The following is a 26,129-nucleotide window of genomic DNA, read 5'->3' as shown; positions in this document are numbered from 1 at the left end:
TCTCTCCCTCCCTCTCGCTCAGTGTCAGTGTACGTGACGTCACACCAGCATGGCGGTCAAGGTGACTTCGGCATCGTTCCCTTAGTGATTTTTAACATTTACTTTGTCATTCCTGTTTGTGTTTTGCGCGTTTTAACGCGCGGGGACCGTCTAGGCGAGCGTGTGAGCTCCTCAAGCGGCAAGAAGGGCGTCGTGCTGGCCGGAGCTCCTAGCATCAGTGCGGCGGCTGCTGGCCTTGAACGGATGAGACTTGGGGATAGCATATAGCTTCTTCATGCTAACCAGCTTCTTAATGCTGACCACTTGTCATTGCTTACTTCTTTCTTCCTGACTACAACTCACATTTTTCTCACTCTCGTGACTTAACCTCCCTGCGTGTGTTTTTCATTTGTGTTTTATTTCACACTGTAACCGTTAGCGTGTGATGACTTTAGTGCTAGCCTGTTAGCTTGTCGCTGCAAGGTTCCACTTGGCTCCTTTTCTGTAATAATGACAGCTGTCATTCTTCTTGTGATGTGTGACACGTGACTTTGCACGAGGTTACACGTAGATGTCATTGTTGTGATGGCTAACACGTGACTTTGCATAAGGTTACACGTTTACGTCATTGTTGTGATGGGTAACATGTTACTTTGCATAAGGTTACAGGTAGACGTCATTGTTGTGATGGGTAACACGTGACTTTGCATAAGGTTACAGGTAGACGTCATTGTTGTGATGGCTAACACGTGACTTTGCATAAGGTTACACGTTTACGTCATTGTTGTGATGGGTAACATGTTACTTTGCATAAGGTTACAGGTAGACGTCATTGTTGTGATGGGTAACATGTTACTTTGCATAAGGTTACAGGTAGACGTCATTGTTGTGATGGCTAACACTTGACTTTGCATAAGGTTACAGGTAGACGTCATTGTTGTGATGGGTAACATGTTACTTTGCATAAGGTTACAGGTAGACGTCGTTGTGATGGGTAACACGTTACTTTGCATAAGGTTACAGGTAGACGTCATTGTTGTGATGGGTAACACGTTACTTTGCATAAGGTTACAGGTAGACGTCGTTGTTGTGATGGGTAACATGTTACTTTGCATAAGGTTACAGGTAGACGTCATTGTTGTGATGGGTAACATGTTACTTTGCATAAGGTTACAGGTAGACGTCATTGTTGTGATGGGTAACATGTTACTTTGCATAAGGTTACAGGTAGACGTCATTGTTGTGATGGGTAACATGTTACTTTCCATAAGGTTACACGTAGATGTCATTGTTGTGATGGGTAACATGTTACTTTCCATAAGGTTACACGTAGATGTCATTGTTTTGATGGGTAACACGTTACTTTGCATAAGGTTACAGGTGGACGTCATTGTTGTGATGGGTAACACGTTACTTTGCATAAGGTTACAGGTAGACGTCGTTGTTGTGATGGGTAACATGTTACTTTGCATAAGGTTACAGGTAGACGTCATTGTTGTGATGGGTAACATGTTACTTTGCATAAGGTTACAGGTAGACGTCATTGTTGTGATGGGTAACATGTTACTTTGCATAAGGTTACAGGTAGACGTCATTGTTGTGATGGGTAACATGTTACTTTCCATAAGGTTACACGTAGATGTCATTGTTGTGATGGGTAACACGTTACTTTCCATAAGGTTACACGTAGATGTCATTGTTTTGATGGGTAACACGTTACTTTGCATTAGGTTACAGGTAGACGTCATTCTTTTGATGGGTAACATGTTACTTTGCAAAAGGTTACATGTAGACGTCATTGTTGTGATGGGTAACATGTTACTTTGCATAAGGTTACAGGTAGACGTCATTGTTGTGATGGCTAACACGTGACTTTGCATAAGGTTACACGTTTACGTCATTGTTGTGATGGGTAACATGTGACTTTGCATAAGGTTACACGTTTACGTCGTTGTTGTGATGGGTAACATGTTACTTTGCATAAGGTTACAGGTAGACGTCGTTGTTGTGATGGGTAACACGTTACTTTGCATAAGGTTACAGGTAGACGTCATTGTTGTGATGGGTAACATGTTACTTTGCATAAGGTTACAGGTAGACGTCATTGTTGTGATGGGTAACATGTTACTTTGCATAAGGTTACAGGTAGACGTGATTGTTGTGATGGGTAACATGTTACTTTGCATAAGGTTACAGGTGGACGTGATTGTTGTGATGGCTAACATGTCACTTTGCATAAGGTTACAGGTAGACGTGATTGTTGTGATGGGTAACATGTTACTTTCCATAAGGTTACACGTAGATGTCATTGTTTTGATGGGTAACACATTACTTTGCATTAGGTTACAGGTAGACATCATTGTTTTGATGGGTAACATGTTACTTTGCATAAGGTTACAAGTAGACGTCATTGTTGTGATGGGTAACATGTTACTTTCCATAAGGTTACAGGTAGACGTCATTGTTGTGATGGGTAACATGTTACTTTGCGTAAGTTTACAGGTAGACGTCATTGTTGGGATGGGTAACACGTTACTTTGCATAAGGTTACAGGTAGACGTCATTGTTGGGATGGGTAACACGTAACTTTGCATAAGGTTACAGGTAGACGTCATTGTTGTGATGGGTAACATGTTACTTTGCATAAGGTTACACGTAGATGTCATTGTTGTGATGGGTAACATGTTACTTTGCATAAGGTTACACGTAGATGTCATTGTTGTGATGGGTAACATGTTACTTTGCATTAGGTTACACGTAGACGTCATTGTTGTGATGGGTAACATGTTACTTTCCATAAGGTTACAGGTAGACGTCATTGTTGTGATGGGTAACATGTTACTTTGCGTAAGGTTACAGGTAGACGTCATTGTTGGGATGGGTAACACGTTACTTTGCATAAGGTTACAGGTAGACGTCATTGTTGTGATGGGTAACATGTTACTTTGCATAAGGTTACAGGTAGACGTGATTGTTGTGATGGCTAACATGTTACTTTGCATAAGGTTACAGGTAGACGTGATTGTTGTGATGGCTAACATGTTACTTTGCATAAGGTTACACTAAGACGTCATTGTTGTGATGGGTAACATGTTACTTTGCATAAGGTTACAGGTAGACGTCATTGTTGTGATGGGTAACATGTTACTTTGCGTAAGGTTACAGGTAGACGTCATTGTTGGGATGGGTAACACGTTACTTTGCATAAGGTTACAGGTAGACGTCATTGTTGTGATGGGTAACATGTTACTTTGCATAAGGTTACAGGTAGACGTGATTGTTGTGATGGCTAACATGTTACTTTGCATAAGGTTACAGGTAGACGTGATTGTTGTGATGGCTAACATGTTACTTTGCATAAGGTTACACTAAGACGTCATTGTTGTGATGGGTAACATGTTACTTTGCATAAGGTTACACGTAGATGTCATTGTTGTGATGGATAGCATGTTACTTTGCATAAGGTTACAGGTAGACGTGATTGTGTGTGTCATTGTACAGCAATAAAGAAACGTGCCACAGCAGTTAATGATATGTAAACAGCCGCTTTATCCCAACCTACTTTAACAACCGCTTTGTTTTTAGGTGCAATCTACCAAACGTGGGGATCCAAGTGAGCTGAAGACCATCTTCCAGAAGGTGAGCGTGTCACACATTTCATTTTAAAACCAAAAGAAGTGTTTGTTGTTGGTAAATGAGGAGGCCAGGCTTGCTGAGTGAGCTTGTGTCACAAGGTTTAGATTAGACTGTTAGATGCAGTTAAACTGGCAGAACACGCTGCTTTGCTCCATGCTGCAATATCAAATCTCGGTCATCTAAAATTATCAGTCATTGAGATGTTGTGTGACCAGTGAAGCTTGTGTGTTTTATGTTGTTATTCATTTCACTATGATGTTTGTAGTGCTGGCAGTTTTATCAGCGCAAAGGAGAAAGTGTATACCTTTGTACGCTCTGGATCACACCCTTGATCATGTTAAGTATTAAAAATAACTACTGGGTTATTACAGTTAACCTTCACCTTCTGTGCATGGACAGTGTGTGACAGTTGCATGACAAAGCTCTTCTCGGTGTTGGAAAACAAATACAGTAGGTCAAATAGCACACAAGCTTAAGCCAAAAAAAAACATTTGTCGGGTTAGTGCAAGTCAGACATGTCACGCCACATCATCAGAATTTGTCGGTGCGCAGCAGCTGAAGCTGTTGTATTCTTCTTCATTTTGATCGGAAAGTTAGCAGAGTTTTGTAGTGAAAGCCACGGTATGTAAGAAACGGCTTCAACTCTATTTCTCCAGACAAGTGTCGTACACTTACAGGTCAATCAAGTGAACAAAGTGTGTCCTCTTGTACGCTCGTCTCTTGCCACATCCTGCTTTGGAATTTGCGGCTTCACTCTATCACAGATTTCTTTGGTTTATTGTTTTAAGCATATTGTATGTCTTTTTTTCTTAAATTCAGCATTTTCAGGCCTAAAAATGGCTAAATAAACTGTAAATAGCAATACTTCTGTAGTATTAGTCACCAGATGAGACTAAACAAAATCAGAGCTCACTGTTCAGTATTGCGGCCACTGATTAGCTCAGCATCTAGCAGCGTTACTATATTTAAGGATTCAAGGAACTTTATTGTCATACCAGCATGCATGAGACCACACAAAATTTAGTACCCAAGATCCCAGATTTAGCCCAATAAGTAGCACAAGAACGAGAGCATGTACATTAAAAATAATGTAACGAGAATAGGATGTAAATAGAGTAGATTTGATATAAATATTATCTTAAAGGAGTGTAAATGTGACTGTATAGGTGTTATTCAATATCTAGAAGACTCTCATAATTTTAGTTTTATAATGCTCTCACTATGAAAATCCTTGATTTATAATTAATATTTTTACTTTTATTCATTTGTCAACACTGGAACCAATATAAGTGATAAAAACGGGGGTTTACTGTAAATCCATCTCGCTAACACCCACAATTTAGACATGGTTTTAAGATGCCTTCTTTTACACAAATCCCACAAAGTAGCCATGACAGTGGAAGTGGCCTTTTTGTGCAGAACGCAGCAATGGCGGGATATTGCCACAGATGTGTGGGCTTTTACACAGAAACACGGCATCCTGCAGTCCAACAGTTATGCTTGGTAACGTCAGCGCCAGCATCAACAAGTGAGTTGTTGTCCTGCCTCTAGTATTGCTCTGATACTACTTCAGAAAGCACAATATTGGCAACATGACTTTGTCACCACAGTACTTGTCAAAGCTACATTCACAGAACAGCAGTAAAGAGAAACCGTTGAAAAGGTTTGATGAAACCAGCAGTAGCTAAAGATGAGGTTTTCAATCTACTGTATTGACCTGACTGTAAGACGTTTTCAACACTTTTTTTAAGACAAAAAAGACCAACTAAAACATTTCTAAAGCATTTTTCTAGTAACAGTGAAATGTTTTTTTACTCTATTTTCTTAGTAATAAAATAGAATATTTCTTAGTTGCTTAACAGTTATTTTCTAAATTTGGCATCATAACTCCCCTTCTGTTTGCTAACAAACAATATGTGTGAGTGACAGGAAGAAAAGCTCTGACTCGCTTAAGGAGAAGTTGTTGGGCACCACTTGTTGTTTTGCATGTAGAAATTTCCCTAGGCTCTGTAAAAGTAGGTCTTATATCTAGATCTTTATGGAACACACTGTACATAGCAAATATATTTTAACAATAGTGTTGATGCTGTTATAGCAGTAGTTATATCACAACTGGATGTTTAGGAATTAAAAGAAGAACAATCAACATTTTCTTCTCTACTTGTCATTATGCATTTTACTCTTGCGCTTATTTGAATTAATGTGATTGACAGATTGTTTGTCCAATCACCTTTGAGTGCCTGCCAACAGCTTCTGTTAACACTTTCTTACGCGGGATTGTGAAACAAACGTGGACATTCAAAGGAAAACTCTGGGGATTACCAAGGCTGTTGAGAACACGTCATGCAAAGTGATTAACATGTTCATATAATAGCGCATACAACTTATGTGATTGGTTGTTGGGTTACTAGAGCTGAAAGAAAGTCATGTAATTGTCTGTGAAGGCTGACACGTGCATTTGTTTCCCACTTAGTATGCCAGCGTTGTGGACAAGGATGGAGACACGTTCATGACCCCAGGAGACTTTGTCCAGAAGTATCTGGGTCTGCAAACACAGATTCACCACAACCCCAAAACTGTACAGCTGCTGTCTGCTGTGGCCGACACCACAAAGGATGGGTGTGTACCAGCGCAGAGCCTTAAACGCCACTAATGAATGTTTATTGAACTTTCCCTGATAAGTACTTGCTACTACTGTGTTGTGTAGATAAGATAGACCACTTGTTATCCATGCAATTACACACACACACATGGTCTGTCAATGTGAAGTATTTAAGTGTCACTCCTTGATATTGGAGGATTTAATTTGTTTTAATCTGGTCTTAAAGGGGAACTGCACTTTTTGGGGGAATCATTATGAAAGACATGACGACGAATATGTTTTTTTTTTTTTAATGCATTCTAACTCGTAAATAACTGTAAATAAAAGTCAGCTTACAACAGAGCCAATGCGAGGTCCTCTATTCCGCCCTTAAAACCCAATAAATAACCATCCAAAACTGCCAACAATACTCCGTTTACATTTTGTGACTTGAATATTAACCAAGTATTAGTGATGTTGTTATTATAAGAGCCCATTTTGACATTTCCCAGTGGTAAGATGCTTTCTTGCTTGTGGAAGTTTATTGTAGATGTTAAATCATGCCTCTCACCTGGATAGTAGAAGGATGATTGATTGATTGATTGAAAATTGTATTAGTAGATTGCCAAGGAAGGGAATACATTATATGAAACAGTACAGTTTACACAGTACAGTATATATTCCGTACAATTGACCACTAAATGGTAACACCCGAATAAGTTTTTCAACTTGTTTAAGTCGGGGTCTACTTTAATCAATTCATGGTAAATGATGACATATTCCGACTATTTGGTACACTTTAACAGCCAATTTAGACCTGGAAAAAGACATTTGCTTCCACCCCCCTTTTCTTTGCGAGGATTATGAGTTATTCTTCATCTAAAAAGAGGACTATAACAAGGTTCTATCAATCGGCATCCTAATGACAGCAAACATTGAACAGTAAGTGATGTGTTATTATGTTTGTTGGCTCACATACATTCTGCCGTGAGTAGAAATCAGTGTTGTTGTTTAAAAAAAAAAAGCAAATGAATGTGCCGCATATGCTTAAAATGAGCAAAGTACGTAAATATTAAATGTTACTACATTACATATATACTTGCAGTGTGTACATAAAACCTTAATGGAAGTGTTTGGATGTTTTTAAAAGGGCTTTTATAAGCAGAATAGAGCGACTCCAATAGGCTCCATTGTGAGCGGACTTTTGATCACATTTATCTACTAACGAGAATGCATCAAAAAATTTAAACCTGTGCTCTTCTCTTAAAAAGGATTGTGAATGATAGGCAAAATTCCCCAAAAAGTGCAGTTTCCCTTTACCTCCAGTTTACTGTTGTACTGTTTGGGTGTGTAACATGCAACTCATCAATTTATTTCTCATCCAACGTCTTTGGCAGGCTGATCTCATTCCAGGAATTTCTGGCTTTTGAATCTGTGTTGTGTGCACCAGACGCTCTCTTCATTGTTGCCTTCCAGCTTTTTGACAAGACTGGAACTGGAGACATTTCCTTTGGTACGTTCCATTGTTTTGTTTTTTTGTGGTTCAGCTTAACCAGTAGCTATGTGCATGTGGATACAATTAATTGGATTAAAAACTAACAGGAATAAAAATGCGTTATGTAAACACGACATTCGGAATATTCTGACCCGATCACACACGTTCGGATCAAGATTTTCTTCTGATAGAAATGGGTGGTTTATGCCGATAGTCATTCAGATTGTAGCGCATGAGAACACTTCTTCCAAAGTTTGGGTGGAAATGATCCTTGCTGCGCATGTTTGTGACGTCAGCCATACTTTGGTGGTGGAGGGAGGACTACATTGAATAGTCCCGGAATGAAGCAATTGTCTCGCTGTCTCCCCCCATTCAACATATACAGATGTAGCGTTATACAGCGTTTGTTGCTCTAAAACCGAGACTGGCAAAAACAAGAGTATGGTCTGGAGTGTCATGTGTAGATGTTTCAATAAAGCTAGCTGTTTTACTCACGGCCTTACAGCTACTCCAAGTGCTAACTGCTAGCCTCAGGCACGTATACAGAATGTCATAACATGAAGACGCGCCCTGATGACGTCACGTGTGCGACCACAGGAACTACCGCAACCCGTACATATCACAACATGGAGGGCACAAAACAGCTCCATTTAAAAAAGAGAGGTCAAATGAGAGAGGGTCCATGTACCTTGTAACATTGTAATCTGAATTATGAACACATTGAATACATTTAGCCCATGTACACGTGGCTAGTGCTGGGCAGTAGCGGCACTACAAGTAGTCGTGTTACTTGTTTAACTACATTTTCTGTAACGTGGTCAGAGCTTTGCTCTTTTGTATTTTCTAGAGCTTTTCAGTGCTCAAACTACTTTTGTGCCCACAGAAACTACATTTTCCCAGGCATTTCTAAATCCTAAATGTATATCTTCAGTATTACGTCACTTCCGTATCCTTCCGCAGCTGAGATTGGAGTGTATAAAATGATGCCCGCAAATGATCTGTTGCAGCTCGGATGAAAAGCACCAACGCACAGTTGTGTAAATCACCTTGGCCCTATCTAAACAACTTCGTGTCACTTATGAAGTCACGCAGAAAGTAAACATAGAACGAGCACAAGCCGGCAACATGTCTTTTTGGAAGCAAAGCAGTGTTTGTGTGATTCTTTAGTCATACCAACAACTGAAATACATGATTTATTCAATACAGTTATTTATAATGAGACAATTACAGTATTAGCTCAAGCAATATTCATATTGCAGTGGTAGTAAGACACGTGTTTTCCAAATTTAAAATGTAGTCTTCATTTATACCTGACTGATAAAATTGGGAAATCAATTGAACTGATTTGATCTGTCTGTATCACAGTTTTAATGGTTATATAGCAATGACTTGGAATTAGGTTTGGTCCTTAAAAATAGCTCTGATGTTGTTAAGTTACCTTTATTGCAGCTTAGCTTAGCTACATTTCTCTGGTGGGTAGCTTCAGTGTAGTGAACCTCGTTACATTGAATATAAACTAACTTGTCATTTAGCTTACTAGACTTTACAAGTAGCTTGCTCAACACCGGGCTTACGTTGCAGTCATGTGATTGCAGTTGATCCAAAAATACATTGGACCGTGTGCAGCTGTTCTTGTTGCATCTTTAGAGCACCTTGCAGTCCACAGCTGACATTGAATTTCCCAATGTTTCTCTGTCTGACTCATTACACACGGATGCACTTAACCACTTCCACTTTCTCTCCAAATCCAAACAATGCCTTTTGCTACTGTGACACAGTTTCCATGTATGTTTATGTTACAGAGAATGTGAGAGACATTTTCAGCCAGACCACAGTGCACCACCACATTCCCTTCAACTGGGACTGTGAGTTTATCCATTTGCATTTTGGCCGTGACCGCAAGAAACGTCTCAACTACCTCGAGTTCACTCAGTTTCTGCAGGTATTGAAATGCAAATCCCTAGGATCTCCAAGGTTAAACTCGTTCTGCCACTATATTTTTACCCTCGTCCGTGCGATGTCATGTTCTTCTAGGAACTGCAGTTAGAGCACGCACGGCAGGCTTTTGCCCAGAAGGACAAAGGCAAGAATGGCGTCATCTCTGCCTTGGACTTCAGTGACATTATGGCCACCATCAGGCACCACATGCTCACCCCCTTCGTGGAGGAGAACCTTGTCTCAGTGAGTTTATATGTGTCGAGGTTGTCTTGATTAAGGCCATGGTGTGAAACAACCTAACCAATCAAATCCCTTCTCCCCACATGTGTGTCGTTAGCACAACACAGCTCAGTATTATTTAAACTTGTGCAGTTATACTTTTACCCTCAACAATTATGGAATGATTATAATGTGTGTATATGTATGTATGTATGTATCTATCTATATATATATATATATATATATATATATATATATATATATATATATATATATATATATATATATATATATCTATATATATATATATATATATGTAGATATATATATATACTGTATATATATATACTGTATATATACATATATACTGTATATATATATATATATATATATATATATATACTGTATATATATATATACATATATATATAAATACACGCACACACATTTGTGTATAGTGTGCGTGTGTGTGCATATGTATGTATATATGTGTGTGTATACATATTTGTATATATATATACATATATATGTATGTATATATATATGTATGTGTGTATATATATATATATATATACATATACAGTATATATGTATACGTATGTGTATATGTATGTGTATGTATATATATATATATATATATATATATATATACACACACATACATATATATATACAAAAATATATAAATATATTTATATATATGTATATATTAGGGGTGTAAAAAATAATCGGTACAAACCGATTTTAACTTAAGAGATATGAATACATCGTTTGGCGAGCCTCTAGATGGATCTATATACGGTATGGATCGGTCGATGTACTGTTGGAAGCCATGAATTGGTTGATTGTAGATCTACTACAAAATATGGCTGCTCTCACCTTGCGAGATTTCTGTGATGACGTAATACGAGCGTACCGTTGTCGTTAGCGACTCATGTCAGACGGCAATTACAAACAATGCACCCACAAATATTAAATCTAAGGTGTGGTTAACGTTTGGATAAAAGAAAAAAAAAAAGAATGGTCAGTCGGATAAAAGTATGGCCATTCATAACGTTTGTAAAGCAGCAATAAAGTAGCACAATTAATTTGAGCACTCACTTGTTGTGATAGCATTGGGACACTCAAGCCGGTGATGAAGGAGCTAAGAATGCTAATGCTAGCAGACCTACCGACTGGCAAGATTGATTTTAAAGACTTCCAGCCCCAACTTAGACACACCTCTGCGAGGTAATTACATCAACTACTAGTACTGGTTTCTAATTGGGTCAGTCCTCCTGGACGGTGAAGATTCTGGACTCATGATACTGCTTTTTATCCATCTGATGGTGGTAATTATGACACACTTTCACATTGGCTTCAGCTGCCGCTGCATACACATCACAAATGAGTTTAGAATGATTAGAAATAAGAAGCAACCTCACATAAAAGTTGGTAACACAACAATTCATCCTCATGAGTTTCAAGTGAAGGTCACTTGAAGGGGAACTGCACTTGTTTTGGAATGTTGTCTATCGTTGACAATCATTATGAAAGACTGATATATTTTGAATGCATTGGAAGTAGTGAATAAATAAAAGTGTTTAAGTTGCTGTTTAGTTTACTGGTGGCACTTCATTGTATCTTGCACTTGTGTTACAGTGGTGTTATAACACCTCCACTTGATTGTTCTCTACTTTATTGTTGCTACATGAAATACCAGCTCACTTTTCCCAAAGTGATTTGTTTACATATTCTTTTCTTCACATACATATATGGATTGCAATGCCTTGAAGTTAGCTCATAATTAATGCAGGCACCGCCTGTTTTGTATTTGTCTATTTCAAAAATACACACATGACATTGTTCTGACGTTATACATGATATATTGGATTTTCTTTTCACCATGCAAAGCTTCCATCTGCATTGAATCGAATTGTAATGTTTTAAAAAGTATTGTTAGTGAATGGTATCGTAACCCATGTATTGAGTTTCATATTGAATTGTCATTTAAAGTAGAGATGCACACCCCTAATATATATATACACTACCGTTCAAAAGTTTGGGGTCACATTGAAATGTCCTTATTTTTGAAGGAAAAGCACTGTACTTTTCAATGAAGATAACTTTAAACTAGTCTTAACTTTAAAGAAATACACTCTATACATTGCTAATGTGGTAAATGACTGTTCTAGCTGCAAATGTCTGGTTTTTGGTGCAATATCTACATAGGTGTATAGAGGCCCATTTCCAGCAACTATCACTCCAGTGTTCTAATGGTACAATGTGTTTGCTCATTGGCTCAGAAGGCTAATTGATGATTAGAAAACCCTTGTGCAATCATGTTCACATATCTGAAAACAGTTTAGCTCGTTACAGAAGCTACAAAACTGACCTTCCTTTGAGCAGATTGAGTTTCTGGAGCATCACATTTGTGGGGTCAATTAAACGCTCAGAATGGCCAGAAAAAGAGAACTTTCATCTGAAACTCGACAGTCTATTCTTGTTCTTAGAAATGAAGGCTATTCCACAAAATTGTTTGGGTGACCCCAAACTTTTGAACGGTAGTGTATATATATACATATATATATATAACATTTTACAAGTTGTATATATCTATACACACACACACGTACTGAATGTATATGTATGTCTTTCTCCTTCCAGGCAGCAGGAGGCAGCACCTCTCACCTTGTCAGCTTCTCTTATTTTAACGCCTTTAACTCTCTGCTTAACAACATGGAGCTGATCCGTAAGATCTATAGCACACTGGCTGGCTCCTGGAACGACACACTAGTCACCAAAGGTGCGTCAACCATGTGGAAGCTTTCAAGGGATGTCTGTTTACAATTGTATCTTATCTGCAGAAGAGTTTGTTCATGGGGCCAACAAGTTTGGCCAAATCACGCCAATGGAAATTGACATCCTCTACCAGTTATCAGGACTGCACTCCCCCTCAGGGTAAACACACTTCAAAAACAAACAACCGGGGTCAGTGTGACACTTGATCAGTTTGAACATCTGATAGGTAACAACAATACTTTTTCTCAAAAGAAAAGTGTCCTGCTAATAAGATGGTACATTTGAATACATCTATAATTGACCACGACAGTGTAAACAAAAACATTGTGCATAAATGACTGCTTTGAAATGAGTTGTGTGAGACATGGCAGCTCTCAGCAGTGGTGTGTGTACTCTTTGTCAGGCGCCTGAACCTGGCTGACATCGAGAGAATAGCTCCATTAGAAGAGGGCAGTCTTCCCTATAACCTGGCTGAAACACAAAAACAGGTAACATCACCACTGTCACTTTCTCTATCACACACACACACACACCATTGTCCTTTTTATTTACGCAATAATATACCTTTTAGGGACAGTGGGTTTTTGAAGGGAAGAGTTACTTCTAGACTTCTGTAAATTTCTTTGAAAAAAAACAACATTTAATTGATTCCCATATTGGAATGTTTACAAGCATTTGCTTCACTTTTGCCGCTGTAAACGTCAACCTGACAGATCAATCAATCAATATTTACTTATATAGCCCTAAATCATGAGTGTCTCAAAGGGCTGCACAAGCCACAACGACATCCTCGGCTCAGATCCCACATCAGGGCAAGGAAAAACTCAACCCAATGGGACAATGAGAAACCTTATAGGGGACCGCAGATGACCCCCGAGCGACCGGTGCAATGGACGTCGAGTGGATCTAGTTAATAGTGTGAGAGTCCAGTCTATAGTGGATCTAACATAATAGTGTGAGAGTCCAGTCCATAGTGGATCTAACATAATAGTGTGAGAGTCCAGTCCATAGTGGATCCAACATAATAGTGAGAGTCCAGTCCATAGTGGATCTAACATAATAGTGTGAGAGTCCAGTCCATAGTGGATCTAACATAATAGCGAGAGTCCAGTCCATATTGGATCTAACATAATAGTGTGAGAGTCCAGTCCATAGTGGATCTAACATAATAGTGAGAGTCCAGTCCATAGTGGATCTAACATAATAGTGTGAGAGTCCAGTCCATAGTGGATCTAACATAATAGTGTGAGAGTCCAGTCCATAGTGGATCTAACATAATAGTGTGAGAGTCCAGTCCATAGTGGATCTAACATAATAGTGAGAGTCCAGTCCATAGTGGATCTAACATAATAGTGAGAGTCCAGTCCATAGTGGATCTAACATAATAGTGAGAGTCCAGTCCATAGTGGATCTAACATAATAGTGAGAGTCCAGTCCATAGTGGATCTAACATAATAGTGTGAGAGTCCAGTCTATAGTGGATCTAACATAATAACGAGAGTCCAGTCCATAGTTGATCTAACATAATAGTGAGAGTCCAGTCCATAGTGGATCTAACATAATAGTGAGAGTCCAGTCCATAGTGGATCTAACATAATAGTGTGAGAGTCCAGTCCATAGTGGATCTAACATAATAGTGAGAGTCCAGTCCATAGTGGATCTAACATAATAGTGAGAGTCCAGTCCATAGTGGATCTAACATAATAGTGTGAGAGTCCAGTCCATAGTGGATCTAGCATAATAGTGAGAGAGTCCAGTCCATAGTGGATCTAACATAATAGTGAGAGTCCAGTCCATAGTGGATCTAACATAATAGTGTGAGAGTCCAGTCCATAGTGGATCTAACATAATAGTGAGAGTCCAGTCCATAGTGGATCTAACATAATAGTGTGAGAGTCCAGTCCATAGTGGATGTAACATAATAGTGTGAGAGTCCAGTCCATAGTGGGGCCAGCAGGAGACCATCCCGAGCGGAGACAGGTCAGCAGTACAGAGACGTCCCCAACCGATGCACAGATGAGCATTCCACCCCGGGTCCCAAATTTGGACAGCCAGCACCTCATCCGTGGCCAAGATTAAGATGTCACGTCTGCTCTGTAGGCTGTGTATTGTATGTAAAGCAGCCATAATTACAGCTGCCTATTGCCACATGTTGTATGTAAAAGGATGTATTTATATTGAAAGTGTGGTCGCTGTCACTATAAGATAATCCATACTGTATACAATTCTTTACAGCCCACTCTTATTCTGACTGTTTTTTATTTGTCTTATGGTAGTTAATTGTCCTGGTGCCCCACGCATCCAGTATTTAATTGTTGCAGCATCGATCTATATTTGAGAAAGTGCTATCACTTCATCATAATGGTCTGATTATGCTTCCTCCATCAGACTCACGGGGACAGTTCAAGGCCCGTGTGGCTCCAAATTGCAGAATCTGCTTACAGGTTCACTTTGGGCTCCATTGCTGGAGGTAAGACCTAGAAGTCTTTTTTTTTTTATCCTGAAAACCAACAATGCAGTTTTTCACCAACTACCACCCCAGGAAAAACTTGGCCCTCCCCTTAGTGACCAACATTCAAATACTGTAGCGTAGTAGGCATAAGTATTCATTAAAAACAAGGCAGATGTTTTATTTAACTATTATATTTATAAATGTTGGTCGCTGTAACATTACACACAGTTTGAACAGTAACACTGTGTTTAAATACAGGAAAGTAAAACACTGTACTTTAATCAAGTGATTCTTTGGATGGAGCCCACGTATCACTAGTGGTACACGTAACACAGTTTGACAATCACTGCAGCAGAGAAAAGAAAGACTCTTCAGTCCAAGTTTGTGTTTATCTGTGAAGCCACGGGTGCGACAGCTGTGTACCCTATCGACTTGGTGAAGACCCGGATGCAGAACCAGAGGTCCACCGGCTCTTTTGTGGGGGAGCTGATGTACAAGAACAGCTTTGACTGCGCGAAGAAGGTGCTGCGCTATGAAGGATTCTTCGGCTTCTACAGAGGTATGCTGCTACCAAAACGGGCTTTATGTGTATTCCTTCCAGGGCCGGTTCTAGGCAGGCATGTATGAGGGGCAGTCAGAAATGTGAAGGGGGTCCCGCCCCGTGTGTACATGTTACTACATCATACACTTGTTGTAACACTGCCTTCTTCATAGAATTAGGCCTACTTTACTAAGATCCACAAACCACGCACTAAACAGTGTGAGCAATCTATAAAATAGTGTGTACAATTAGTAGGTGTGTGATTTACTAAGACTGTGTGTGCAATTGTGTTGCAGACTGCCTTATTTAAATGAGGATTGTTTGTGTACTGTACTGTACTATTACCGCACATTCATATTGTCATGCTCCTACCTGTGGCGTTTTGCTGTTTTTAAACATGCAGAAGACATTTACCACTTTTTATGGGCATTTTAGAAGCAGTCGTGCAGTGCATCTACATTGACATTGTTGTTTTTTAAACCGCTGAAGGTGCGTGGCAGAGAAGCTGCACTTACTCCACTCAAATATGCAAAAATGCATTTTTCAAGAGGTTTTTTTCGTATAAGAAATATTGAAATGATATATTTAGTCTATGTGAAAAAAACAAACTTCATTAAAAAACACTAAAGAACACCAAAATGCATCAATTTAATTTGTTTTAAACAGCCCCTGCTGCTATTTAAAACAATAGCAGGGGCTATTTTTAATGAACTCATCCTGGTATGTAAAAATGCTTTTTCCATGAAAACTGAATGAATCTCTGAATTAAAGTCTGTAATTACACAACCTCAAATATTCCACTCTTATTTTAGTAATATTGCCTATTTTGCATTTTCTCATTATAAACTGTTATTTTTGACAAGAAAGCCATGAAACATAAGAAAACATAAACATGATATTAGAGACTGTATCAATAGCTAGATAGGAAAGATTTAAAGCGTCAAAAGTAAAAAATAAAAAATGCTGACTTATGCGCGAATCCCATCCCTTATATATATCCCTCCTATAGTCAATGTTAAGGTTGCACAAGGGCTAAAGTTCACCTGCATCTTCCTCATTTCACCTGCCATTAATGAGACAAACACCTTCATGTTATAACTATGTCTGACTCACCCTTGATGGCCCACAGGTCTGGTTCCTCAGCTCATTGGTGTGGCCCCTGAGAAGGCTATCAAACTCACTGTAAGTTCCTCACACACTCGATAACATTGCATCAGAAATCAAAGATAGACCTGGCCTACGTTCACACTGGCCAATTCAGATTTGTAATCTTTTTATGTAATCGTCCCGGTTACAAAACATGTGTACGATAATGTGAATGCAAAGTGACCCGCATGCAGACATGATGTCATGACGTCACACCTGCTGCAGTGGCTTTGTTTCTAGTAGGCCTCCGTCATGGCGCTCTTGTGGCAATTTCAAGGATTTTCTCCGATCAAAGTCAGCATTTTCCAAACGGCAGAAGATTAAGATGGAAGAGGGCAAGCATTTTGGCTCTTGTGGTTTGCATAACATTTGCTCCATGTCTGCCCTGAAAAGCGTGTGGACGAGCAGTCGGAGGCAGGAGTGGTGGAACGTTGGCATGAATTCATAACATTAAGTGTGCTCATTTTGTTAACAACTGTCTATTTTTGCCAAGAATGATGACACTCGCTATTTGATGACGTATTGGTCAGATGGAGGTTCCTGGAGTCCCATTCCATACATATCAGATTTATATCCACATAGGAAAGCAGCCTGGGTTGGATTTGAAAAAATGTGAATTGCTGTGTTCACACTGACATAAGAACAGTTGAATACAGGTCACATATGGGTAGGGCCGGGCCATACCACAGTATTTCTAGTTGGAATAGTGGGATAATAAAGTGCTTAAGGGTGCCTAAGTGTTTTATGACTAGATAACCAGTGGTGAAAGTAGTAACCTATTGTGTTGTTTATTCTTTAAAAAGTTCTAAGTTAGTCGTTACTATGTCAAAGCAATTTTCCTTCATTTGTTTATGAATGTTAGGTTTACATCCTCATGCTTGTGACAGATGGAGTTTCTACTGCGTGAAAGCCGCTAGCTGTTAAGTTTAAAGCTACTACAGTAGCTTAGTCCGCACAGGGTGTGGGTGGAGGCACCGACTTGTAGCTAAATATTTGACACACCCAGCTAGCAGCAGAGAGGAGGTATAACTTAGCTTCTGTGCTAAGTCGCTAACAGAAGTCAACAACTTGCACAATAGTGATCAAATCTTTACCAGGAGAGATATGTTCTCAAGCAAAGTGGTGTATGTGTAAAGAAAAGATTTAGTCATTCACCAAAAGCCAAAACATTGGCTGACCAAAGCATTGCATCACTCGGGAGTTGAGAAGTCGCCCTATTTTTAAAAAAGTTTGATGCGTCAGAGAGGAGCCTCCACAAACACATGGGTGTGGCCTGTGCTTCGCCCGTCAGGCGCACAGAAGAGCAAACGGCCTAACAAAGGCACATCAAAAGGTACAGGTATGGTGGTATTGTCTTAAATACATAGCGTTTTGAAAATATAGAGGAATTGAGAATAATAGCCTAGACTTGGGCACCTGCTGTGTGAAGAAGTCCATAAACAGCAACGTCCTTTGTACTGACGCTTCACAGGTCAACGACTTTGTACGAGACAAGTTCACGGACAAGGACAACTCCATTCCTTTCGTGGCAGAGATCATGGCTGGTGGCTGTGTGAGTAGCAGCAACCACTGCACGCGACAGGAAAAGTGCAAACTTCTCCTTCTTCATAAAGGCTGGAGGCTCCCAGGTGATTTTTACCAACCCGCTGGAGATCGTGAAGATTCGCCTGCAGGTGGCAGGTGAGATCACCACAGGACCTCGAGTTAGCGCCCTCAACGTGGTGCGAGACTTGGGCTTCTTCGGACTCTACAAGGTGAGGTGTACCCCACAAGGTCCATGTGTGGCTCGCTCTTTAAACCTGTGCATGTTTTAGGGAGCCAAGGCTTGTTTCCTGAGGGACATCCCCTTCTCCGCCATCTACTTCCCCGCCTACGCCCACCTCAAGTCCACCATGGCTGACGAGCAAGGTCGGCTGGGCGCCCTGCAGCTTCTCACTGCGGGAGCCATTGCAGGTACTATTGACATGAAGATAGTTCAAGTAGAGCATTGCAGGTACTATTGACATGAAGATAGTTCAAGTAGAGCATTGCAGGTACTATTGACATGAAGATAGTTCAAGTAGAGCATTGCAGGTACTATTGACATGAAGATACTTCAAGTAGAGCATTGCAGGTACTATTGACATGAAGATAGTTCAAGTAGAGCATTGCAGGTACTATTGACATGAAGATACTTCAAGTAGAGCATTGCAGGTACTATTGACATGAAGATACTTCTAGTAGAGCATTGCAGGTACTATTGACATGAAGATACTTCAAGTAGAGCATTGCAGGTACTATTGACATGAAGATAGTTCAAGTAGAGCATTGCAGGTACTATTGACATGAAGATACTTCAAGTAGAGCATTGCAGGTACTATTGACATGAAGATAGTTCAAGTAGAGCATTGCAGGTACTATTGACATGAAGATAGTTCAAGTAGAGCATTGCAGGTACTATTGACATGAAGATAGTTCAAGTAGAGCATTGCAGGTACTATTGACATGAAGATACTTCTAGTAGAGCATTGCAGGTACTATTGACATGAAGATACTTCAAGTAGAGCATTGCAGGTACTATTGACATGAAGATAGTTCAAGTAGAGCATTGCAGGTACTATTGACATGAAGATAGTTCAAGTAGAGCATTGCAGGTACTATTGACATGAAGATAGTTCAAGTAGAGCATTGCAGGTACTATTGACATGAAGATAGTTCAAGTAGAGCATTGCAGGTAGTATTGACATGAAGATAGTTCAAGTAGAGCATTGCAGGTACTATTGACATGAAGATAGTTCAAGTAGAGCATTGCAGGTACTATTGACATGAAGATACTTCTAGTAGAGCATTGCAGGTACTATTGACATGAAGATACTTCAAGTAGAGCATTGCAGGTACTATTGACATGAAGATACTTCAAGTAGAGCATTGCAGGTACTATTGACATGAAGATACTTCAAGTAGAACATTGCAGGTACTATTGACATGAAGATAGTTCAAGTAGAGCATTGCCGGTACTATTGACATGAAGATAGTTCAAGTAGAGCATTGCAGGTACTATTGACATGAAGATAGTTCAAGTAGAGCATTGCAGGTACTATTGACATGAAGATAGTTCAAGTAGAGCATTGCAGGTACTATTGACATGAAGATAGTTCAAGTAGAGCATTGCAGGTACTATTGACATGAAGATAGTTCAAGTAGAGCATTGCAGGTACTATTGACATGAAGATACTTCAAGTAGAGCATTGCAGGTACTATTGACATGAAGATAGTTCAAGTAGAGCATTGCAGGTACTATTGACATGAAGATACTTCAAGTAGAGCATTGCAGGTACTATTGACATGAAGATACTTCAAGTAGAGCATTGCAGGTACTATTGACATGAAGATAGTTCAAGTAGAGCATTGCAGGTACTATTGACATGAAGATACTTCAAGTAGAGCATTGCAGGTACTATTGACATGAAGATACTTCAAGTAGAGCATTGCAGGTACTATTGACATGAAGATACTTCAAGTAGAGCATTGCAGGTACTATTGACATGAAGATACTTCAAGTAGAGCATAACACTTCATGTCTCATACTTGGGCACTAAGAAGCACAAGGTCTAACAAATAAAACAAATGTGTAAAAGAGGGGACTCAGAAACAAATAAAACAAATGTGTAAAAGAGGGGACTCAAACAAATAAAACAAATGTGTAAAAGAGGGGACTCAGAAACAAATAAAACAAATGTGTAAAAGAGGGGACTCAAACAAATAAAACAAATGTGTAAAAGAGGGGACTCATTCAAATTAAACAAATGTGTAAAAGAGGGGACTCAAACATATAAAACAAATGTGTAAAAGAGGGGACTCAGAAACAAATAAAACAAATGTGTAAAAGAGGGGACTCAAACAAATAAAACAAACGTGTAAAAGAGGCGACTCAAACAAATAAAACAAATGTGTAAAAGAGGGGACTCAGAAACAAATAAAACAAATGTGTAAAAGAGGAGACGCAAACAAATAAAACAAATGTGTAAAAGATGGGACTCAAACAAATAAAACAAATGTGTAAAAGAGGGGACTCAAACAAATAAAAAAATATGTAAAAGATGGGACTCAAACAAATAAAACAAATGTGTAAAAGATGGGACTCAAACAAATAAAACAAATGTGTAAAAGAGGCGACTCAAACAAATAAAACAAATGTGTAAAAGAGGCGACTCAAACAAATAAAACAAATGTGTAAAAGAGGCGACTCAAACAAATAAAACAAATGTGTAAAAGAGGCGACTCAAACAAATAAAACAAATGTGTAAAAGAGGCGACTCAAACAAATAAAACAAATGTGTAAAAGATGGGACTCAAACAAATAAAACAAATGTGTAAAAGAGGCGACTCAAACAAATAAAACAAATGTGTAAAAGAGGCGACTCAAACAAATAAAACAAATGTGTAAAAGATGGGACTCAGAAACAAATAAAACAAATATGTAAAAGATGGGACTCAGAAACAAATAAAACAAATGTGTAAAAGATGGGACTCAAACAAATAAAACAAATGTGTAAAAGATGGGACTCAAACAAATAAAACAAATTTGTAAAAGAGGGGACTCAAACAAATAAAACAAATGTGTAAAAGATGGGACTCAAACAAATAAAACAAATGTGTAAAAGAGGGTACTCAAACAAATAAAACAAATATGTAACAGATGGGACTCAAACAAATAAAACAAATGTGTAAAAGATGGGACTCAAACAAATAAAACAAATGTGTAAAAGAGGCGACTCAAACAAATAAAACAAATGTGTAAAAGAGGCGACTCAAACAAATGTGTAAAAGATGGGACTCAAACAAATAAAACAAATGTGTAAAAGAGGCGACTCAAACAAATAAAACAAATGTGTAAAAGATGGGACTCAGAAACAAATAAAACAAGTATGTAAAAGATGGGACTCAGAAACAAATAAAACAAATATGTAAAAGATGGGACTCAGAAACAAATAAAACAAATGTGTAAAAGATGGGACTCAGAAACAAATAAAACAAATGTGTAAAAGAGGGGACTCAGAAACAAATAAAACAAATGTGTAAAAGAGGGGACTCAGAAACAAATAAAACAAATGTGTAAAAGATGGGACTCAGAAACAAATAAAACAAATGTGTAAAAGATGGGACTCAGAAACAAATATGTAAAAGATGGGACTCAGAAACAAATAAAACAAATATGTAAAAGAGGGGACTCAGAAACAAATAAAACAAATGTGTAAAAGAGGGGACTCAGAAACAAATAAAACAAATATGTAAAAGATGGGACTCAGAAACAAATAAAACAAATATGTAAAAGATGGGACTCAGAAACAAATAAAACAAATGTGTAAAAGATGGGACTCAGAAACAAATAAAACAAATATGTAAAAGATGGGACTCAGAAACAAATCAAACAAATGTGTAAAAGAGGGGACTCAGAAACAAATAAAACAAATGTGTAAAAGAGGGGACTCAGAAACAAATAAAACAAATGTGTAAAAGAGGGGACTCAGAAACAAATAAAACAAATGTGTAAAAGAGGGGACTCAGAAACAAATAAAACAAATGTGTAAAAGATGGGACTCAGAAACAAATAAAACAAATGTGTAAAAGATGGGACTCAGAAACAAATAAAACAAATATGTAAAAGAGGGGACTCAGAAACAAATAAAACAAATGTGTAAAAGAGGGGACTCAAACAAATAAAACAAATATGTAAAAGAGGGGACTCGGAAACATTTCAAGTGTGTTTGATGAAGAGTGTAAAAAGCTGCTTCTGTGGTGTGACATTGTGTGACCTTGCATTGTCTGCAGCTCTAGTTTCTGTAGAAGAGATTGTATGAAATGTAAACAATAGAAATAGGATTTCTAGTTTTTCTAGAAGAGATAGTATGAAATGTAAACAAACTTGCTGATCTGAGGTCAGCTCCTTTAAAAAGACTATAGTTTACTACCTGCTGAGTCTACCTACACAGCCTGCTTTGTTTACTATTCTTCATTTGATATTGTTACTCTCACCCTTTTATTGTATGACATCATTGTTGTTTGGATATTTCCACCTTCATTAGGCCTTAATGTTTGTGAAAGCCCTTTGAGTGACCTGCTGGCGTCCAAACCACTTGTGTTGTGAGAGTCACTGGAATGTCCCGTGCTTCTATTTCCCAGGTATCCCTGCGGCCTCGCTGGTGACGCCCGCCGACGTCATCAAGACCCGCCTGCAGGTGGCGGCCCGGGCGGGACAGACCACCTACACGGGCGTGTTGGACTGCTTCAGGAAGATCATGAAGGAGGAGGGATTCCGAGCTCTGTGGAAGGGAGCAGGAGGTGTGTTGTAGAAGGAGTTAGAGAAGTCAGTGTTAAACACCATGTTTGTGCTTTCTCCTCCAGCTCGTATGTGCCGCTCCTCACCTCAGTTTGGTGTGACTCTAGTCACCTACGAACTCTTGCAGAGGTGGTTCTATGTTGACTTTGGAGGACAGTAAGTTGTCGTTTTACTATTCAATCCACTTTACACATTTAGGATTGAAAGTACTGTGGAACCTCCATTTACAAACTGGATTGGTTCTTCAACATGGTTCGCCAACTAAAGCACAGTCAAACACATTTCCCCATAAGAAACCTCGTAAACATGAGTAATTGGACAATAGTCACTATTTTATACTCAAAAATGGAGACTTTGAAGACACTGTAAGGTGAATATAGCAGTGAAGTTAAATAATAATAATCCTTTTCAACTTATATTCAATTGAATAGACTGCAAAGACAAGATGTTTCATGTTCACACTGAGAAACTTTGTGGTTTTTTTGCAAATATTAGCTCAATTGGAATTTGATGCCTGCAACATGTTTCAAAAAAGCTGGCACAAGTGGCAAAAAAGACTGACAAAGTTGAGGAATGCTCATCAAAGACTTATTTGGGACATCCCACAGGCTAATTGGGAACAGGTGGGTTCCATGATTGGGTATAAAAGCAGATTCCATGAAATGCTCAGTCATTCCCAAACAAGGACGGGGCGAGGGTCACCACTTTGTCAACAAATGCCTGAGCAAATTGTTTAAGAACAACATTTCTCAACAAGGAATTTAGGGATTTCACCATCTACGCTCCGTAATATCATCAAAAGGTTCAGAGAATGTGGTGAAATCACTGCACGTAAGCCATGATATTACACACCTTGGACCCCTCAGGCGCTACTGCATCAAAAAGCCACATCAGTGTGTAAAGGATATCACCACATGGGCTCAGGAACACTTCAGAAACTCACTGTCAGTAACTACAGTTGGTCGCTACACCTGTAAGTGCAAGTTAAAACTCTTACTATGCAAAGCCAAAGCCATTTATCAACAACACCCAGAAACACTTCGCTGGGCCCGAGCTCATCTAAGATGGACTGATGCAAAGTGGAAAAGTGTTCTGCGGTCTGACGAGTCCACATTTCAAATTGTTTTTGGAAACTGTGGACCAAAGAGGAAAAGAAGCATGGGGACTGTTCTAGGGTGAAAGTGTAAAAGGCAGCATGTGTGATGGTATGGGGGTGTATTAGTGGCCAAGACATGGGTAACTTACACATCTGTGAAGGCGCCATTAATGCTGAAAGGTACATACAGCTTTTGGAGCAACATATGTTGTTACCATGGACGCCCCTGCTTATTTCAGCAAGACAATGCCAAGCCAGGTGTTACAACAGCATAGTAAAAGAGTGCGGGTACTAGACTGGCCTGCCTGTAGTCCAGACATTGAAAATGTGTGAAGGCTAAAATATGAGAAGGGAGACTGTTGAACAACTTAAGCTGTACATCAAGCAAGAATGGGAAAGAATTCCACTTCAAAAATGTGTCTCCTCAGTTTACTGAGTGTTGTTAAAAGGAAAGGCCATGTAACACACTGGTAAAAATGCCTTTTTTGCCATGTGTTGCTGCCATTCAATTCTAACTTCATGATTATTTTAGTTTCTCAGTGTGAACATGAAATATCTTGTCTTTGCAGTCTATTCAATTGAATATAAGTTGAAAAGGATTTGTTGTGTTCTCTTTTTATCTAGCATTTACACAACGTGACAACTTCACTGCGTTTGACTTTGCACTACCAAACATGTTGGTTGCCTCAGTAAAAAAAACAAAAGAGGAAAATCCTGGACTATTTGTGACATGTGTTGAAGAGTGTGGGAGTGCTAAACAAGCACAGCTAGCATTAGCACAAACTAGCAGTGTGAGGCCGCCCTCCATCGGCTTGTGTTCTCCTTCGCTGTAATAAAGGTCCCCTCTGGCATCTTTTCCCAAAATAGTCTGGTCTTATCGCAGGTAAAAACTTGCTAAGGTAGAAAGTCCCCTTTCGCTGATAAAATCCCGGAAGCAGCAACCTCGCCATGCTTTTCCAAACACCCGCCAACTCTTAAGCCTTAAACATCAAGTGGTCTTCTCTCGAATGCTAGCTGCTTCTCATTCATCCACACTAGAAAGATCTTCGCCAACATGTTCAACACCGTGGGCAACCACATAAACCTCCTTCCTTCCGTATTTGTGAGCCAGTCCGTGTGCCTTTGGCTACACCGTCTTACCCTTTTGAAAGGGCGTGTACAGGAAGTGATGTCAGCACACAAAATGAATGAATGAATGAATGCACACGAGACATATTTGGCTCCATCTAAACATTGGTGGGCTGAAAAAGGGCACATGGAAATGGAGCTCCCACTGTAAGTAGAACATCAAACATGGCCTTAATTGTGTCCTCATCCTGTGCAGTCGCCCGTCCGGATCCGAACCCACTCCCAAGTCACGGATCTCGGAGCTTCCTCCCATCAACGCCGATCACGTGGGAGGCTACCGTCTGGCCGCCGCCACCTTTGCCGGAGTGGAGAACAAATTTGGGCTCCACCTGCCCAAATTCAAGTCATCCGGCGTGGCGTCCATCCACCTGCCCGAGCCCGCCGCTCCCGCTCAGGCCCCTTAGGAGCCTTCATATCGCCACGTAGATATTTACACTTGCAAAAACCACAAAGCCAGTTTCAATGTGGAGGGGCAAGAAGAAGCCTGGATGAAGGAGCTGTGGCCCTCAGCCCATCAGGACGCTGCCTTGTATCTTCAGTGGCTCACATATAAAACAGCCTTATGCACTCCTGTATTACGTTATGATTTGTGTTGTCTGACATAGAGGATGAGTACTGTACATACTGTAAAAGTGCACAAAGTGGTGTACTGTACATATTGTAAAGCTGTGCTGAGATGGAAATGTGTGCATGGTGGTGTGATGGCAAGGCGGTCTATGAGAAGACTTGTTGTTCCTTTCCTTTGCAATACAAAACAGTGAGACATTAGTTATTGAATTAAAAGCATATAATTCAGTCATTTTATTGAAATAAATCAT

The 26,129-nt window shown here is 39.4% G+C and overlaps 1 protein-coding gene across 2 annotated transcripts; it reads left to right on the top strand.

The window, feature by feature from the left end:
• On the top strand, positions 1-26,129 carry LOC133631561 (electrogenic aspartate/glutamate antiporter SLC25A12, mitochondrial-like). 2 transcript variants are annotated; one of them, XM_062023877.1, is made up of 18 exons: positions 1-61; positions 3,565-3,618; positions 6,089-6,234; positions 7,594-7,709; positions 9,494-9,633; positions 9,726-9,872; positions 12,495-12,633; positions 12,695-12,788; positions 13,033-13,117; positions 15,018-15,099; positions 15,482-15,640; positions 16,752-16,804; positions 18,240-18,320; positions 18,382-18,522; positions 18,583-18,721; positions 22,931-23,089; positions 23,153-23,243; positions 25,508-26,129. In XM_062023877.1, the coding sequence occupies exons 1-18, from the start codon at positions 50-52 to the stop codon at positions 25,713-25,715; spliced, it is 2,046 nt and encodes a 681-aa protein (XP_061879861.1). In that variant the 5' UTR covers positions 1-49; the 3' UTR covers positions 25,716-26,129. The 2 variants fall into 2 exon arrangements, with proteins under 2 accessions (XP_061879861.1, XP_061879863.1); XM_062023879.1 differs by lacking the exon at positions 1-61 and adding an exon at positions 5,035-5,143 and having other exon boundaries at positions 3,275-3,618.

Source organism: Entelurus aequoreus, linkage group LG16, assembly GCF_033978785.1.
Source record: "Entelurus aequoreus isolate RoL-2023_Sb linkage group LG16, RoL_Eaeq_v1.1, whole genome shotgun sequence".
NCBI lineage: Eukaryota > Metazoa > Chordata > Actinopteri > Syngnathiformes > Syngnathidae > Entelurus > Entelurus aequoreus.
The sequence above is the reverse complement of the archived record's forward strand: the minus strand, read 5'-3'. Positions and strand labels throughout refer to the sequence as shown.

Coding starts and splice junctions, on each gene's coding strand:
- LOC133631561 (XM_062023877.1), top strand. Junction 9,634..9,725: donor AGTTCACTCAGTTTCTGCAG/GTATTGAAATGC, acceptor ATGTTCTTCTAG/GAACTGCAGTTAGAGCACGC. Junction 18,321..18,381: donor AGATCATGGCTGGTGGCTGT/GTGAGTAGCAGC, acceptor TTCTTCATAAAG/GCTGGAGGCTCCCAGGTGAT.